Genomic DNA, 16,462 nt, shown 5'->3' on the forward strand with positions numbered 1-16,462 from the left:
CATTCGGGTCCGCGGGGTCGCTACTCCCCGACACCTCGCCACAAGGTGCCCTGCGGGCTTATTATTATTATTATTATCAAATGTATTTTTAGTACCGAACCGTCATACCGCTCGCGCTTTATAAATTGGTATTGTCTTAATTAATGAAAAAAACAATTATCATAATTATGTTTCGTGCTTATTAATTTGATAAAATATTAATTATGATGACTAAGCGTGACTGCGCTTAGTACAGAACTTCCATACAAAAATAATTTCCGGTAAATTTTAACTCTTCAGGTAGTTGCTTCTAGAAGTCATAATACGGTTAACGAAGTTTAGTCTAAAATCTCTAAATATTGAAAAGTACAACGTAAAAATCGGTCAAGTGCGAGTCGGATTCGCTACACAAAGATTTCACTTACACAAAGCAACTGAAAAATTAATCACCTCTTGAATTTATAAATATGTGTATGGACTCAGCATTTCGTGAAAATGATGACGCATTATTTTTAAACATACATATTTATACTATAAACTTGTGTTGAAATGTATGGAAACATTTTATTTTTAACATTATTACTCAACTTATTGGATAATTTATATCGGGCGATTAAATGACTTATTAAATATTTAATTAGACAAACGAAAGAGAAAAAAATAAAAGTATTATGAGATTAGTAAGACAATTACTCAATTTTATTCAATTCATTGTTATATAATTAATCTGTCCTTTTATTGGCACCGACTTGTACTCGACACGGGCAGGAAATAATAATTCAGTTCTGAAACGCGACGGCGCGAAGCACGCGTCGATTCGGGTCGTAGTTATTGACGGTAAATGGGTTGAATGTCGAAGGAATTGTTCGAGCGTTCGAATTTCGAAAATACAATTCGCGTTCTAGAATTTGTTAATTTAAAAACGTATTCTGAATATACGTTTATAATTATAGTCTTTTGTTCTTTTTTTTTTTTTTTTTTATTGGTGTTTGATAAATTCGATGCGCGTGTGCATTTCGTGCGTGGAATTTATAATTTGGTTGCGTAAATAATTGCATTTATTTATGTAATGTATTTAATTGGAATCGGTTCGAGGCTGGGTAAGCGATTGTTTCAATTTGTATTTGGCGGCAAAAAGTTAACTGTCGTTGAATAATGGAGGGAAACCGTTGTTTGAATTGGAATTCCATCCGGTTCGTTTTGTTTACATAGAAAAAAAAAAGGTTTTATATGTTAACGGAGGTTTTATATTATAGTGATTAAGGTTGTCACTGGTGATGATGATTTTACAGGTTTAGTATGTATTTTTATGTATATATTATTACAAACAAGAAATAATTCAATTGTTATTTTTGGCAATACAAGACGTTTTAACGGATTTTAAACGCGTTTTAACAATTCACTATATTATTTAACTCCACGTTTCCAATTGTTTACAGCGTGCGTGATCACTGATAGAATAAGAAATTTTTTAATTTTAAAATGTGCTGTTATAAAATGAAATAACCCTTTGTTTTAAATTTTTATATCTAATATATAAAATTCTCGTGTCACTGTTTTCGTTGCCATACTCCTCCGAAACGGCTTGACCGCTTTTGAAAAAAAATTTTGTGCTTATCCGGTATCTATGAGAATCGGCCAACATCTATTTTTCATACCCCTAAATGATAAGAGTAAGGCAGAACAGCGTTTGCCGGGTGCAGCTAGTAATATTATACTTGCGTCTTAAAATTTTCTCAATTCCTGCAATTCGTCTATCTCTTTCCCTTTGAACGCTTAATATTTAGCCTCTGCCTAAAGGGTTGCCTGGAAGAGACCGCTCTAAAGTGATAAGGCCGTCCCATTATACGTTATTTTTATCTATTGTTTATGTTTTTTTTCTCATTTTCTTTTATGTATAATAAAAGTGTTAAAATAAATAAACATCTATAATTAACACTCTTGAAGTATTTTATATGAGATTAAATTAATATGAGAATATATTAATTACTAGCTGTAAACCGCGGCGTCACTCGCGTGTTGTCCGGGTGTAATGAAGCCTATATGTGCTAATCCAGACTACAATCTATCACTGTACCAAATTTTATACGGATGCAATAAGCTGTTTTCGCGTGAGAGAGTAACAAACATCCATACATCCATTCCTACTTAAAACCGTACCTTTTGAAATCGCCAACCCACAACGGAGACGTTAGACCTCTGTAAATGACCTTACGCCTCTACAAATGTTCATGGGCGGTGGTAGCGCTTACCATCAGGCGTCCCACTAGCTCCCTTGCCGAAATAAAAGAAGATAAAACGGAATTGAGAATATGTTAAAACTAGCGGTCAGCCCCGGCTTCGCCCGTGGTACATATATAGCCTATAACCTTCGTCATTAAATGGGCTATCTATCACTGAAAGAATTTTTCAAATCGAAACCGCAGTTCCTGAGATTAGTGCGTCCAAACAAACAAACTCATATAATATTAGTATAGATTTTGAAACTGAACCCCTCCACCTTTCTCCCCGTGACCACGCTCGCTGAAAAGCATTCGAAAAGTCGTATCAAATAATATAATGAATAAATCACGCTTAAAATCCGTTAAAAAGTCTTTAATTTCCAAATGTTCTTAATGTACTCGCGTAAAATCGAACACGAGAAAATACTAAATCTAAAAATGTATTTTTTATTAATTTACTTTTTTATTTTTAAACATTTATTTTATATTTATTGACAACTAGCTTTTCGCCCGCGGCTTCGCCCGCGTAGAATTCGCTTATATCGCGCGACATGGTTAGGAGGATTTTCTTCGCATTAAAAAGTATGGTTTGTTCTTTCCCACGTTCAGCTCCATCTTCATACCAAGTTTCATCAAAATCGGTTTGACAATAACATCCCCTCTTTCAACCCTTTCTACCCTTTTTCGCGATAAAAAGTATCCTTATATCCTTTCCCAAGGTCAGTTCTATCTTCATTCCAAGTTTTGTCAAAATTGGTTCAGTGGTTTAGTGAAAGCGTAACAGACAGACAGAGTTACTTTCACATTTATAATATTCATACATACATATATTATGTGTATAGTATAAGTATTATATCTTTTAATTACATTATAAATGCCTACACTAATTATTCCTCTATTACGCCTAGTTATATAATGATAACATTTATTAATTATTATTTATTATCTATGTCCAACGTCCGATGGATAACAGAGTTATCCTTACCAATATTATAAACGCGAATGTGTGTTCGTATGTTTGTCTTTCGTTCGCGTCGCAACGGAGCGATTTTATGATGTTATGATTTTTGTGTCTATACTTTAATATTGCAAATCTGAAGTTTGTTTGCTTGTTAGTTTGAACGTACTAATCTCAGGAATTACTGGTCCGATTTGAAAAATTCTTTCAGTGATAGATAGCACATTTATTGAAAAGGCTATCCTACTAATATTATAAATTTGAAAGTTTGTACGGATGTGTGTGTGAGTAGCTCTTTCAAGCAAAAACTACTGAACCGATTGCAATGAAAACTTGGTACGTAGACAGCCGGACAACTGGAACAACACATAGGCAACTTTCTATCCCTCTATTCCTACGGGATACGGACTTACGCGGGTGAAACCGCGGCGTGCAGCTCGTGAGTAAATAATATTGTCATTCGATATAGGTCGCTCCGAAAAGGTCTAATATCTGACTACACGACAGTGTAACGACCCCGAGGTCATCAACCCGAAGGGCGTCGATCTCGAAAGCTTCAATAATTTCAGAAAGCTTTATCTCCGCTCCGTGTAGCTCTAGTCAGTCAAGATCAAACGTTTTAACCGGCGTTGCCGAAATCAATGAGGTTCGCGATTCGACTGTGTGATATTTTTTCGGTTTAGCGACACGTGGGTTCGTGTTTGCTAAGAAATTTTTGGGCACGTTTTAGAATCTCGAGTAGTATCTCCCCCCCCACCCTCACCTTCCTCACCCCCAAGGGTGTCGGTGAGCTTATTCCGTGGAAAAGATTCTATATCTGTTCAATTGGACTTCGTCTAGAAGCGATTTTAAATCGTTATAATAGAGGATTTTTTTTTTTGTCACTAGCTTTTACCTGCGGCTTCGCACGCGTTAAATTCGAAGTAAAACCACACTTTTTGGTATGATAATATGTACATGTAAACCTTCCTCTTAAATTACTCTATTTATAAAAATAAAAGAAATATGAAAATTTATAGCGTAGATTTAAAGATCTAAGCAAACAGACACACACGGCGGAAAGCGACATTGTTTTGAAACTATGTAGTGATTTTTTTACTTATTATTAGAGATAATATTATAAAGAGGAAAACTTTGTTTGTTTGGTTGTAATGAATAGGCTCAAAAACTACTGGACCGATTTTAAAAATTCTTTCACCATTCGAAAGCTACATTATCCACGAGTAACATAGACTATATATGTACCACGGGCGAAGCCGGGGCGAACAGCTAGTTAGAGATAAAAGGTTAGCCGGATACCGGATATTCGCCCGTCCTGTTATTGTAATCCTGCTATTCCTAATAATATTATAAATGCGAAAGTTTGCAAGGATGTGTGTGCGTTTGTTGCTCTTTCACGCAAAAACTACTTAACCGATTGCTGTGAAAATTGGTACGCAGACAGCTGGACAACTGGAATAACTATTAAGCAACTTTGTATCTCGATATTCCTACGGGATACGGACTTATGTGGTTAAAACCGCGGGGCGCAGCTAGTAATTTAATAAGGAAAGATTTTTTGTTCGTTCGTTACGATTTAACTCATAAACTAGCCGATCGATCTTAAATGCTCTCACCAAAAGAAAGCTTCTGGTTTATCAAGTTTTATTTTCTATATTATTATATACTATTTTTTATTTTCAAGTCAACCCGGGCGAAGCCGGCGCAAGCAACTAGTAACATTATTAAGATTGTTGAATTTTGTAGGTCTGTAATGACGAAACTCAAAAACTACATAACACGTATTTAAACAGTTTTTGAAGAATTTAGATCAGATCAATAGAATAAAATATATTTTCTTTGTAGTCATAAGCTACTTATATATTTTTTGTTCTTATCCCGAGCGGAGCCGGGGCAAGCGGCTTGTTGCAATAATCGTATCAAGGGCGAGTAAGACCGTTGGGCTTAATAGCAAATTGTAATTATTTTACTTGACGTCTATATCTGATCTAATGTATGCATATTGCTAACCTAGGTGACCTAGTCTAGTACTTGTGTGTAATTTGTTTTCAACCAACTTCAACGAAGTAGAAGGAGCGGTATCACTAAATTGTATAAAAAAAATAAAGTCGCTGTCTCAGTCCCTACGTTCCTATATATGCTAAAATCTTGAAAACTACGCAACGGATTTCGATGGGATTTTTTTTAATAGATAGAGTGATTCAAGAGGAAAGTTTATGTATATAATAACATCTATTAAACTACTTTAATACAGAGCCCTCTATCGGAATTTATAACTAGCATGTTTATTACAGCGCCATCTATAAAATTTGAAAATTTATATAAATGTATCTCCCCATGGCAATGAGATAATGCACAGCGGTAAAAGGTAGTAGGCTATGTAACTCTCTAGTCTCCTATGTATCTCCTGATATCGAAATCATATCTTAATAATATATAAGAATCGTAATCATAGATTGCTCTCCTTTAAATTATTTATGCCTATCTGTTCGCCCCGGCTTCGCCTGTGTTACATATATAACAAACTAGACGTTCGTCTTGATTCCACCCGAATTTTAATATTCCTGTTTTATCCCAATTTTTTATTGTGATAAAAAGTATCCCAACCACCAAGTCAGCTCACACCATGTCTGTATACCAAATTTCATCAAGATCCGTTCAGTAGTTTTAGCATGTTTGAAGGACAAACATCCAAACAAACTAACTGTCACATTTATAATATTAGTGTGATGTGACTCAGTGCAGTTGGAGCTTTCCAATGGTGAAAGAATTATTGAAATCAGTCCAGCGGTGTTTGTTTGAAAACATTACAAGCATACATGTTTTCTCTATAAAGTCTTATTTCGTCACATCTACATAATATCATATTACGTTATTATATTAATATAATAATGAATAATTATAATTTAAATTAATTATGTATCTCTCATATTTCTTAATTGGCCGGCCTTAATAAAGGAAAAACAACATTTGAATTATTTAATTATTTACGAATTTTAATAGTATTTAATGGACAATAGACAAAATGCAGCATCTAATCGAATCTATCTAATCTTATCTATCTAATATATATATATATATATATATATATATGAGAATGTGTATATATCTTCTTTTTTTCTAAAACTGGTTGATATTTCGCATTTATATTAAACTGGCTTCGCCCCGCGGTTTCGCCCGCGTAAGTCTGTATCCCGTAGGAATATCGGAATAAACAGTTGCCTATATGCTATTCCAGTTGTCCAGCTATCTACGTACCAAATTTCATTGCAATCGAATCAGAAATTTTTGCGTGAAAGAGCAACAAACGCACACACATCCTTACAAACTTTCGAATTTACAATATTAAGTAGGATAGGAAAGGATAGGATATGGTTTGAACAAGTAAAAAAATCAATAGTTATACACATAAAATGTCAATTTATATACGTTGTAGATAAAGAATAAATAATCAATCCAAATGGTAAATAAAAAATAATTCTATAATTCTATTTAGATCGCATTAAAATCGACGCATTCGTTTAGCTCCAGACGAAAATAAATAAACAACAGTATAAAATATTAGAGCATCGACGATAATGCGTTTTTTAATCAAATATTATGACATTTTAATGTGGTATTTAAATATTATAGACCACAGACCGGACGTATTTTTATAATGTGTCACTTTAAGCTATGCATTCAATAAATAATAATAATTTAGAAATTAAAAACTTTTCAACGGATTTTAAACGCGATTTATTCATTATATTATTAACCCGACGTTTCGAACACTTTACAGCGAGCTTTTTGAAAAGTTTTTAATTTCTAAATGTATAATACTCGCGTAAAAATACTAATAATAATAATAATAAAACTTTTATCTCTAGGCGAAAAAGAGAGACAACCTGAATATATATGGCCTATTTCCTTCTCCTAGCCCATCCCAGTCCATTCCTTCTTTCCAGTCATCAATCCTTTCCTTATCCCTTATCAGCGGGCAGCGCATTCTCAGAGGTCTAAGCCTCTGCGAATGTTCATGGGCGGTGGTGATCGTTTACCATCAGGATAACCACCAGCTTACTTGCCCGGTATGACATAAAAAAAAAAATAATAATATATACAAGTTGAAAAAAAAAAAATGAGAATAAATTTTGCCCAGTCTCGAACCCTTAGTAACCAAATTAGTAGTGTCTAGGTTAGGTTTTATCACAAATACTAAATACTACAAAAACGGTTTTATCTTGGTCACTTCCTAACTATTCAATTAAGAGGCTTTAAAATCGTAATTTATTGCAGGCATGCAGCTTTAAATAGTATATTTAATTTATAATATATTTTATTTATGAGAAATTTTGAAAGAATAGAAAAAAATTGATCACGAGACAGGATTCGAACCTGCGTTTCTTGCCTAACCGTAGCAACGCCTAGCCTCTCGGCCACCCGTGATCCCGCCACAGTAATCGAATTTCTTCTATTCTTTCAAAATTTCTCATTTATAAAGCATTTCAATGCTATAAAAATAGAAATTATATTTTATTTAATAAGATATTTGAGTATTTTCAACCGACTTCAAAAAAAGGAAGGTATTTATTACCTCATAATTTCCTACTAGATTGTTAAGTTTTTTTTGTATGAAACCTTGTGCCTCTCGTATGGTCCCATTTAAATTTGACCAAATCTCTAATTATGACAATTCAAAGGCGGTGCAGTTTTTTTGTTTGTTAAAAAACAATCGTATACCTACTTCTATAAATAGTTTAAATAGTGAGTTGAATCGTCGTCGAAATTGTGTATTGCGTTGACGTAAAAATCAAGATGGCCGCGCCCGTTACCATGGAAACACCCGCGCTAACCGAGGCCGAGGTGCAGGAGCGTCTGAACGAATTGGAAAGCGTCTCGACCGAGGAAGAACTGGAGAAGAAATTGGATAAATGGAATAAATTCGGTTTCAACATCACCAACTGGATGAAGTACATATTCAATAAGGACACGAATGAAGAGTTCAAGGCGGAATGGCTGACGGTGAGTCTGTTGGCGGTGTGGCAGTTTGTGAGTCCGTTTGGGCGCTGCTGTCGGGTAGTGTTGGATCGGTTTTGATTTGTTTTTTTTTTTTTTGTTTGTATAGTAAGTAGGAAACTGCGGTGTTTTTAGGTGATGCTTATTTTACAGTTTTGTTCTTTAGTTGAGATATATCTCACAAATACAAAAAACCGTAACTAAAGAGATAATAGTACAATATATAAATTGATTTATCAAGTTTAGTATATTTTTATTTGATAAAAGGTCTGCAAATGACCTTACGCCTCTCCGAATACGCTTACCATCAGGCGACCCATCAGCTCCATTGCCGACGGTGACATAAAAAATCTATTTATTACATTCATTCATTCGTTCACGGATCATTATCAAATTGCAACTGTAAATTTTTCTATTAATAAAAACTATTACATATGTTTATGCATAGTCATTTTATTTTAAACTACATCCATTTTGAATGGTCGCTTCTGCCGACAAAATCTCAGACTCGAAGGTTAAAAAGTATTAAATATCCACTGTTTATACAAACAATTTAATATTTCGTTATTTCTTCTTTAATTCACCCTTTCTTTAATATGTCTATATGAACAAATCGCATTTTTATAAAGTTCCAATTACGAAATGACAGTATTTCTATTTCGTTAATTCATTCCTTCCTTCGTTTAGTGCTCAATTTACAGAACCGTTTATTCACTCATTCGTTCACACATCAATGTTTTTTAATTTTCAATAATACCCACTTCGTACATTTCTTCATTCGTTCTTTCACAGATTAGTATCATGATTATTTTTATATTTAAATAGTTCCTACTTCGTACACTCATTCGCTCATTCGTTAACAGATCAATGACATTTTTGAATTTAAATAATACCCACTTTGTACATTTCTTCATTCGTTCATTCACAGATCAATGTCGTATATTTTGTTCATTCGTACGTTTCGTTCATTCGTTCGCAGATCGACGAGTACAAGCGCCTGGCGGAGGAGAGCATGCAGCACGCGTGGCGTGTTGTCAACTCGCCGAACTGGAAGTTGGAAAAGCGCGGCTCGCAGAAGGGCGACGTCGTGGAGTCCACGCAGACCGAGCAGTTTGGGAAGGTGTATAGGTTTACGGTGAGTTTTGGGACTTTGTTTTTTTAACCGACCTTACCGAAAACTAAGATTATTAAGTTGAATGTTTGTTTCTTTTTTGTTTTGAATCTATAGTGATAGATACCTACTCCTCCCAAAACGTTAATGACATCTTTTTAAAGAATAATTAATTCAACCGGTAATCATTTGAAAGTACATGTATTATAGAAAGCTGGTTGTATATATGTATCATTTCTTACATAGAGTCGAATTTTATCTAATCTAATACCTTTAAACGAGCAATTCTTGTATATATATATATATAATTGGAATCTCGGAATCGGCTCCAACGATTTTCATGAAATTTAGTATATAGGGGTTTTCGGGGCCGATAAATCGATCTAGCTAGGAATCTTTTTTAGAAAATGTCACATTCGTGTTTTATTCGTGTTTTTTTTTTCCTGACATCTATTGGTGAATAATAATACTATTGTGCTTCGTAGATAGCTGGACAACTGAAATAACACATAGGCACTTTTTATACCGATATTCCTACGGGATGCGGACTTACGCGGTTTCAACCGCGGGTCACAGCTAGTGTTTATAATTCAACGAATAAATGTAAATTTGAACCCGCAAAATTTTTAATTAATATAGTTTTAGCTAAGGAAATATGTTATATTTTTCAGGGTATCGTAGACTGTCCAGCTAAGTTTTTGTACAGTGAATTTAAAGACAATATAACAAGACTACCCGAGTGGAACCCCACTATATTGAAGAGTGAACTTATTAAAGTAAGTGATGTATGAGTAATTTTTGTTGAAATTGTATTACTAATATTAAAGTATCATCGAAATCGGTTCAGCGGTGAAAGAGTGACAAACTTACGTCGATCTTTGCACAGAAATCATCTTATGTATAATTGTAGGAAGTAAGTTTTATTGCAAATGTTTTGCAATGTCGTATGTCACGAACATAATAATGAAATTAGTAAATCAATTCCATAAATTATTTCTTATTATATACTTAATTATCTATCCATTTCCATTACCTACAATAAAACTAAAAAATGTTGTCAGTCATTCCTAGGTGCAGTTTTTGTGTTAAATTCAAATCTTAAATACCTAGATAAATTTCACCTATTTGCAAATAAAACATTTCTGTGTAGTGAATTGTAATTTTTGTGCGGTGTATGTGTTAAAATAAATAGAGTCTGTATGTTTCTTTCTACATTTACACATTTCTTTCTAAATTAAGGGTTTTATTGGGATACTTATATTGTTAAAAGTCATAATGTGCATACAAACCCCATGTGTAATGTACACGCGTCCCGCAGGAGATCGGCCCCGGCGTGGACCTGTCCTACCAGGTGACGGCGGGCGGCGGGCGCGGCATCATCTCGCCGCGCGACTTCGTCATCCTGCGTCGCATGGCGGCGCTGTCGCGCGACGGCCGGCCCGCCGACGCCGAGCCCTACTGCTACATCAGCAGCGGCGTCAGCGTCGCCGTGCCCGGCTACCCGCCCACCCGGGACATGGTGCGGTGAGTGCCCACGCCCCCAGTGTTTAGGTCGTAGCGGGCCACCGAGCTGGCGGGCCGCCTGACGGTGAGTGATCACCGCCGCCCGTGAACAGATGTTCGGTCGTTTCGACATTCTTTATACGTTCGTTCTAAAAACTAAACCGCCAAAACAAATTGTCAAAACTAGACGAATTTTTAATGGAATAAAAACACAACAAGCCGGCAACAGCTCCACAAAAGCTATAACAGCTTTGTGAATGCTCATGGGCAGTGGCGTTGCCTCACGTGACCCACTTGCTCGGTTGCCCGCTCTGTTATAAAAAAAAAAAAAAAAACTTAGATTTAGAACACAGTTTTCCATAAATAAAAGTTTGAGTTCATTTATTCATCAAATCGTCATTCACAGCGTTGCTTTTGTCAATGTAAAAATCTTATTTTTGAGTTAGTATATATAAAAACTATTAATTATATTTATTAAAACATACGTTGTCGTCCCCAGGGGCCACAATAAAGTGGGCTGTTGGAGCCTGAAGCCGAAGTGGGTGCAAACGCCGAACGGCAAAGTGGAACAAACTGTCTTCCAGTGGCTGATGTGCTGCGATCTGAAAGGTATTTGACGGTTTTATATCGTGATTTTTGATGCTTTATTTCAGATAATTAATTATCACAAGATTCATAAGATGTGTTATATTCCTTCGAAACGGCTGCACCAATATTCATGAAATTTCGTGTGCATATCGGCGAGGTCTGAGAATCGGCCAACGTCCATATTTCATACCCCTAAAAGATAAGAATCAACCATGCTCCTCCGAAACGACTTTACCGATTTTCATGAAATTTCGCGTGCACATTTTTACATCCCTAAACGACAAGAGTTAGGTATTATTAGCAGTAGCAGTAGTTAGGCAGCGTTTCGCGGGTCGGCTAGTTACTAGTAGCACTTTATATGTATGTCGGTTTCAGGTAAGATACCGCAGTTCGTGCTGGACGCCGCGTTCGCGACGGTGATGCTGGACTACATAGTGCACGTGAGGAAGTACGCGGCGGACTGCAAGGCGAAGGGGCTGTTTTAAATGAACGAATTAACGAATGAATGAATGAATGAACGAATGAACGATTGTAATGTACAATGTGTTGGTTTCGGATAAAACTGTACAGTACTGGCCTTCTGCCCGCATTGTTTTCGTTTCGGGGTATGAATCTGAAACTCTCGGGCCTCTGTAGGAAATTTCATCCAAATCGGTCCAGTTGTGCCCGAGATCGGCAAGTTCAAGCAAGCAAACGAACTCATCAGCATAAAGCATTAGTATGTTAGACGCACGGACTCCAATAAAAGAATGATTTTATGAATGAACGAATGAACGAACTAATGTATATAATGACAGTGGCTTGAAATGTAACGATTTAAGTCTATTTGACATGCAATGTTTTTTTTTTCATTTGTAATTGGATTTTCTTTACATTTATTTCATTTTTTGAGTAATAATTTACATTTATTTCATTTTCTGGGTAATAAGAGAAATGAAAAACTTTTCCCTATATTCTATTTGTGATATTAATTAGAATCTTACTTATATAGTTACACCATGCTCCGTCTGTGCTCTGTATATCAGTCTTTCAATATTATACCGCTGTATCGATTGTGATTAAATCGAACATAAGGTAGTGTTAACTTGTTTGCTTTGTGAAAGTTTACTCTTGTTTGCTCTATATTCGTAAAATATAACCATGTTTTATTTTTTTATTTATTTCCGAATTCTGAAGTTATTAATATTACTACTATTTAAGTTTAAGCGAAATTTAAGTTACGTTTTGTACAGTGGTGTATTTTATTCCAAGATAATTGCATGAAAAATAAAAAAGCTGCAATATATTTTTTTATTTGTAAAGTTGATAAAAACGTTTTTCAACTCCCGGACTACACCACAATGATCGATTTAGTGCATTTTGTAGTCATTTTCTTTAATTTTAAGCATTTTAAAGCTATTTCAGTCTAATTTATGTAAAAATATACTCTAAGATTACATAATATTTACTAGAAGTTTATAATCAAATAGTTAAATATATTTTTATATAACAACTTGGCTTTTTTATTTACATTTCAACATAATTAAATAAATTGTGCTATCGAAATAAATATTGACATTATAAGAATTAACTTTTTTTTCTCACTATGGCACTTGACATAAGAAAGGGCGGGAAAGCAATATTTTATTATATATTTTTTTTTAATTTGGGGGAGGTAGATATACTAATAATTTTGAACTGGCAATTACCATATTATGATATATGGAGGATTGATTTTACATTTTTTTTTTTTTTACACTTTACCTCCAATTGCGAAATTGTCGAATTTTACACAATTTATAAAGTGTTTAAAAAAAAATTTAATAAAGCATATACATATTTTTTATGCTTTGTGTGAAATATGTATGAAAAAGGGATGCTTTCTCGCTCTCTCTTATATCAGTAATAAAAGAAAGAGGCAAAATATATTGTCTTTTATATACGACTTAATTTAAAAAGTAGTATTTTAAAAATGAACAAATATGAATGAATTTAAGGACCATAGTAAAATTGTTAAAGTCTTTTAAATTGAAGCTACCACATGCAAGAAACTTTTCAAATCGGACCAATTATTATTATCGCCTGTTGTGCTCTTATGGAGTTTTATATAAAATTTATTTCTGTATGACTTGGTGCACAATAAAATAATTTGATTTGACTTATTCCAGAGATCAAAGCATGCTCAAAAACTCGATTATTTAACAGTTTTTATCAAGTTTTTGTATTGAACTATTATATTCACTTATTTATTAATCCCTACTAATCTTATAAATGCGAAAGTAACTCTGTCTGTGTGTCTGTTACGCTTTCACGCCTAAACCAATGAACCGTTTTTGATGAAATTTCGTATGATGATAGAACTGAACTTAGGAAAGGACAAGTGTAGAAGAGGTTGAAATAGGGGATGAAAGTTTGTGTTGAAGTTCCTTATTGTCAAACATAAAATCATGTAAAGTCTCTCACACCTAAACCACTTAACCAATTTTGACAAATAGACCAGACCTTGGGAGAACCTATAGGCTACTCGTTACCATGTCGCGCGATATAACCGAATTCCACGCAGGCGAAGCCGCGGGTGGAAAGCTAGTAAATTATGAATTGGTATATTTAAAAAAAAATACCCCGTAAACGGTATGCCCTGATCATTGCACTATAATTTTATCATACCACTAAGGTTTAAACTAGCTGCACGCCCCGGCTCCGCCCGGGTAGTCATGTAGCGTAATTGAAATAATATAAACTGTCCTATCTCTTAAGTTGGATCAAACGGCACATGGTGTGCTAATTTGGTTAAAATCGGTTGAGTAGTTTAGGAGTCGATGACGGACAAACAAAGTGACACGTAATTTATAAGATTACATAGGAAATAATTGCTTCGATGAACTCAATGGATATAGCTGCGAATTTTATTCGTTAATCATTCATGATATATATTTAAAACAAAATTATAAATGAACGATTTATGTTATAATAAGACATATAATAATAAATAAACAATTTTTATACTACAAATGTTTTTATTTTTTCCTACATACATAGTTAAAAAACCCTCATAGGAGGCCTGTGTCCCAGCAGTGGGAACATATATGGGCTGATGATGATGATGATGATGAGTTAAAAAAGCAAGTAGCTTTCCGCCGTCTGAGTCTACATAGGTCTTTGAAATTACGCATCAGATTATTATTTATATTTTATAAATTTACATTTGTACAGGCAGTTCCAGTAAAATAGCTTATTATACATAGTGATTCAAGAGCACGGTTTATATGTATATATTATGTATTATTGCACCCGTGCGAGGTCGGGGCGCGGCGCCAGTAATATATTAAACGCAAAGGTCCTGACTGTTCAATCTACCAACGCACAACCCAAACCGCTGGTCAGATCGGGCTGAAATTTATCTACATAGATAGACATTGTGATGTCGGCATCCGCTAAGAAAGTAAATTACCCCCAAGGGGATAAAATAGGGGATGAAAGTTCGTATCATGGAAATTTAGACCAGGCGGGCGAAGCTGTTGGCATCATCAGACGGCGTGTCTATCTATAGATATCTACTGATGTAGCAATCCAGAGATTAAAATATAAATTATACAGATTTCTACCTAGATTAATTTTATATATAGGAAACTTGTATTTTCACACAAAAGCCACTGGGGCGATTTTAAAAATTCTTTCACCATAAGAAAGCTTTCACTGAGTGACATAAGCTCACGATGTACCACGGGCAACGCTGGGGCGACCAGCTAGTATAATATATTAGTAGTGGCGCGCGTAAAGTAAGTACTTATCTATCTATAGCTCATTTGTTATTCCGATACACAGCCTACATCACCAAGTATTACCAAAATCTGTTCAGCCATTATCGCGTGAAAGAGTGACAATCATATATACATTCTTCCAGCTTCATAAACATCCACATTTAGATAGGTTACATTATTTTAACTAAAATAATTAACATCTCGAATATCCATTATTTTATCGATTTCTTGTACAACTGCATTCACTTTGATTTTATGAGGAGAAACGAGACGGAGTCATTAAAAATACATAAAAACCCCGACCCAATAAAAGACACAAGCAAAATCGATTCATCCGTTTATGAGGTGGAGGAACACACACAAACATAGTCACGTCAGACTCATACTATTACGGCGGGAGTTAAAAAAATAAAATAAGAACCCACATAAGAAAACGTTATTTTATCAAATCCAACGTGTCTCTGTACATAGAAAATAGCTTGTTTTGAAAACATGATCGAGACTAGATTTTGTCATTTATTTATCTAATTACCTACAGGAACTTTCGATAAAACATAGTCTATAGAAATACATAGTTGAAGGTTCACCGTATGCGGGATTCTCAACCAATAACTGGTTGCTAGGTACCTTGATATTACTGCCGTGTAAGTATAAAAATAAATAAAAAATATTCAACTATGAAAAGCATTAAGTATTTATTAAATTGTTAGTTTTTGTACCCGTACCCTTATCCTTAGGATTAAATGCGTTAAATACATTCGGTTGAGAAACACCTCCCTTTTTGTCGTCGGTTGATTGAATAATATGTATAGTAATACTATATTACGTATATTTTTGATGACTTTTATATGAGTCTACTAGCTTTTGCCCGCGGCTTCGATCGAGCTAAATTCGGAATAGTTTAATAGATATAATTATACATATAAACATCCCTTTTTCTATCCATCTATTTAAAAAAAATCATATCTGATACCGACATATTCAAAGAAAACTAGTGCGTCAAATAAATAGATAAAAAAAATCAAGAGTTTCTCGCGCATAGCTTCCGTTTCCGTGGGATATCCAGGATAAAAACTATCCTATGTCCTTTATCGAGCCTATCTCTGTACCAAATTTCATCTAGATCAGTTTAGTATTTTCGTATTTATTATATTAATAGGAATGCATAACCATTCCAAACATTTTAATTTTTAGTTTTATAGCATTGAAATGCTTTATAAATTAGAAATTTTGAAAGAATAGAAAAAATTTGATCACGAGGCAGGATTCACAGCAGGATTCGCAGGATTGTGGCAGGATCACGGGTGGCCGAGAGGCTAGGCGTTGCTACGGTTAGGCAAGATACGCAGGTTCGAATCCTGCC

General features: G+C 34.6%; 1 protein-coding gene across 1 annotated transcript in view; it reads left to right on the forward strand.

Annotated features, from left to right (window-relative positions):
- Nucleotides 1-12,772, forward strand: part of LOC119836402 (steroidogenic acute regulatory protein-like) — a 27,725-nt gene extending 14,953 nt beyond the window's left edge. The window contains exons 8-12 of the mRNA XM_038361711.1: nt 9,137-9,292; nt 9,940-10,044; nt 10,587-10,792; nt 11,271-11,380; nt 11,735-12,772. Of these exons, the coding sequence (XP_038217639.1) occupies nt 9,137-9,292; nt 9,940-10,044; nt 10,587-10,792; nt 11,271-11,380; nt 11,735-11,844 (687 nt within the window). The 3' untranslated portion in view covers nt 11,845-12,772. The remainder of the gene's footprint in view (nt 1-9,136; nt 9,293-9,939; nt 10,045-10,586; nt 10,793-11,270; nt 11,381-11,734) is intronic.
- The last annotated feature ends 3,690 nt before the right edge of the window (nt 12,773-16,462 follow it).

The sequence above is a fragment of the Zerene cesonia genome, chromosome 24 (genome assembly GCF_012273895.1).
Source record: "Zerene cesonia ecotype Mississippi chromosome 24, Zerene_cesonia_1.1, whole genome shotgun sequence".
NCBI lineage: Eukaryota > Metazoa > Arthropoda > Insecta > Lepidoptera > Pieridae > Zerene > Zerene cesonia.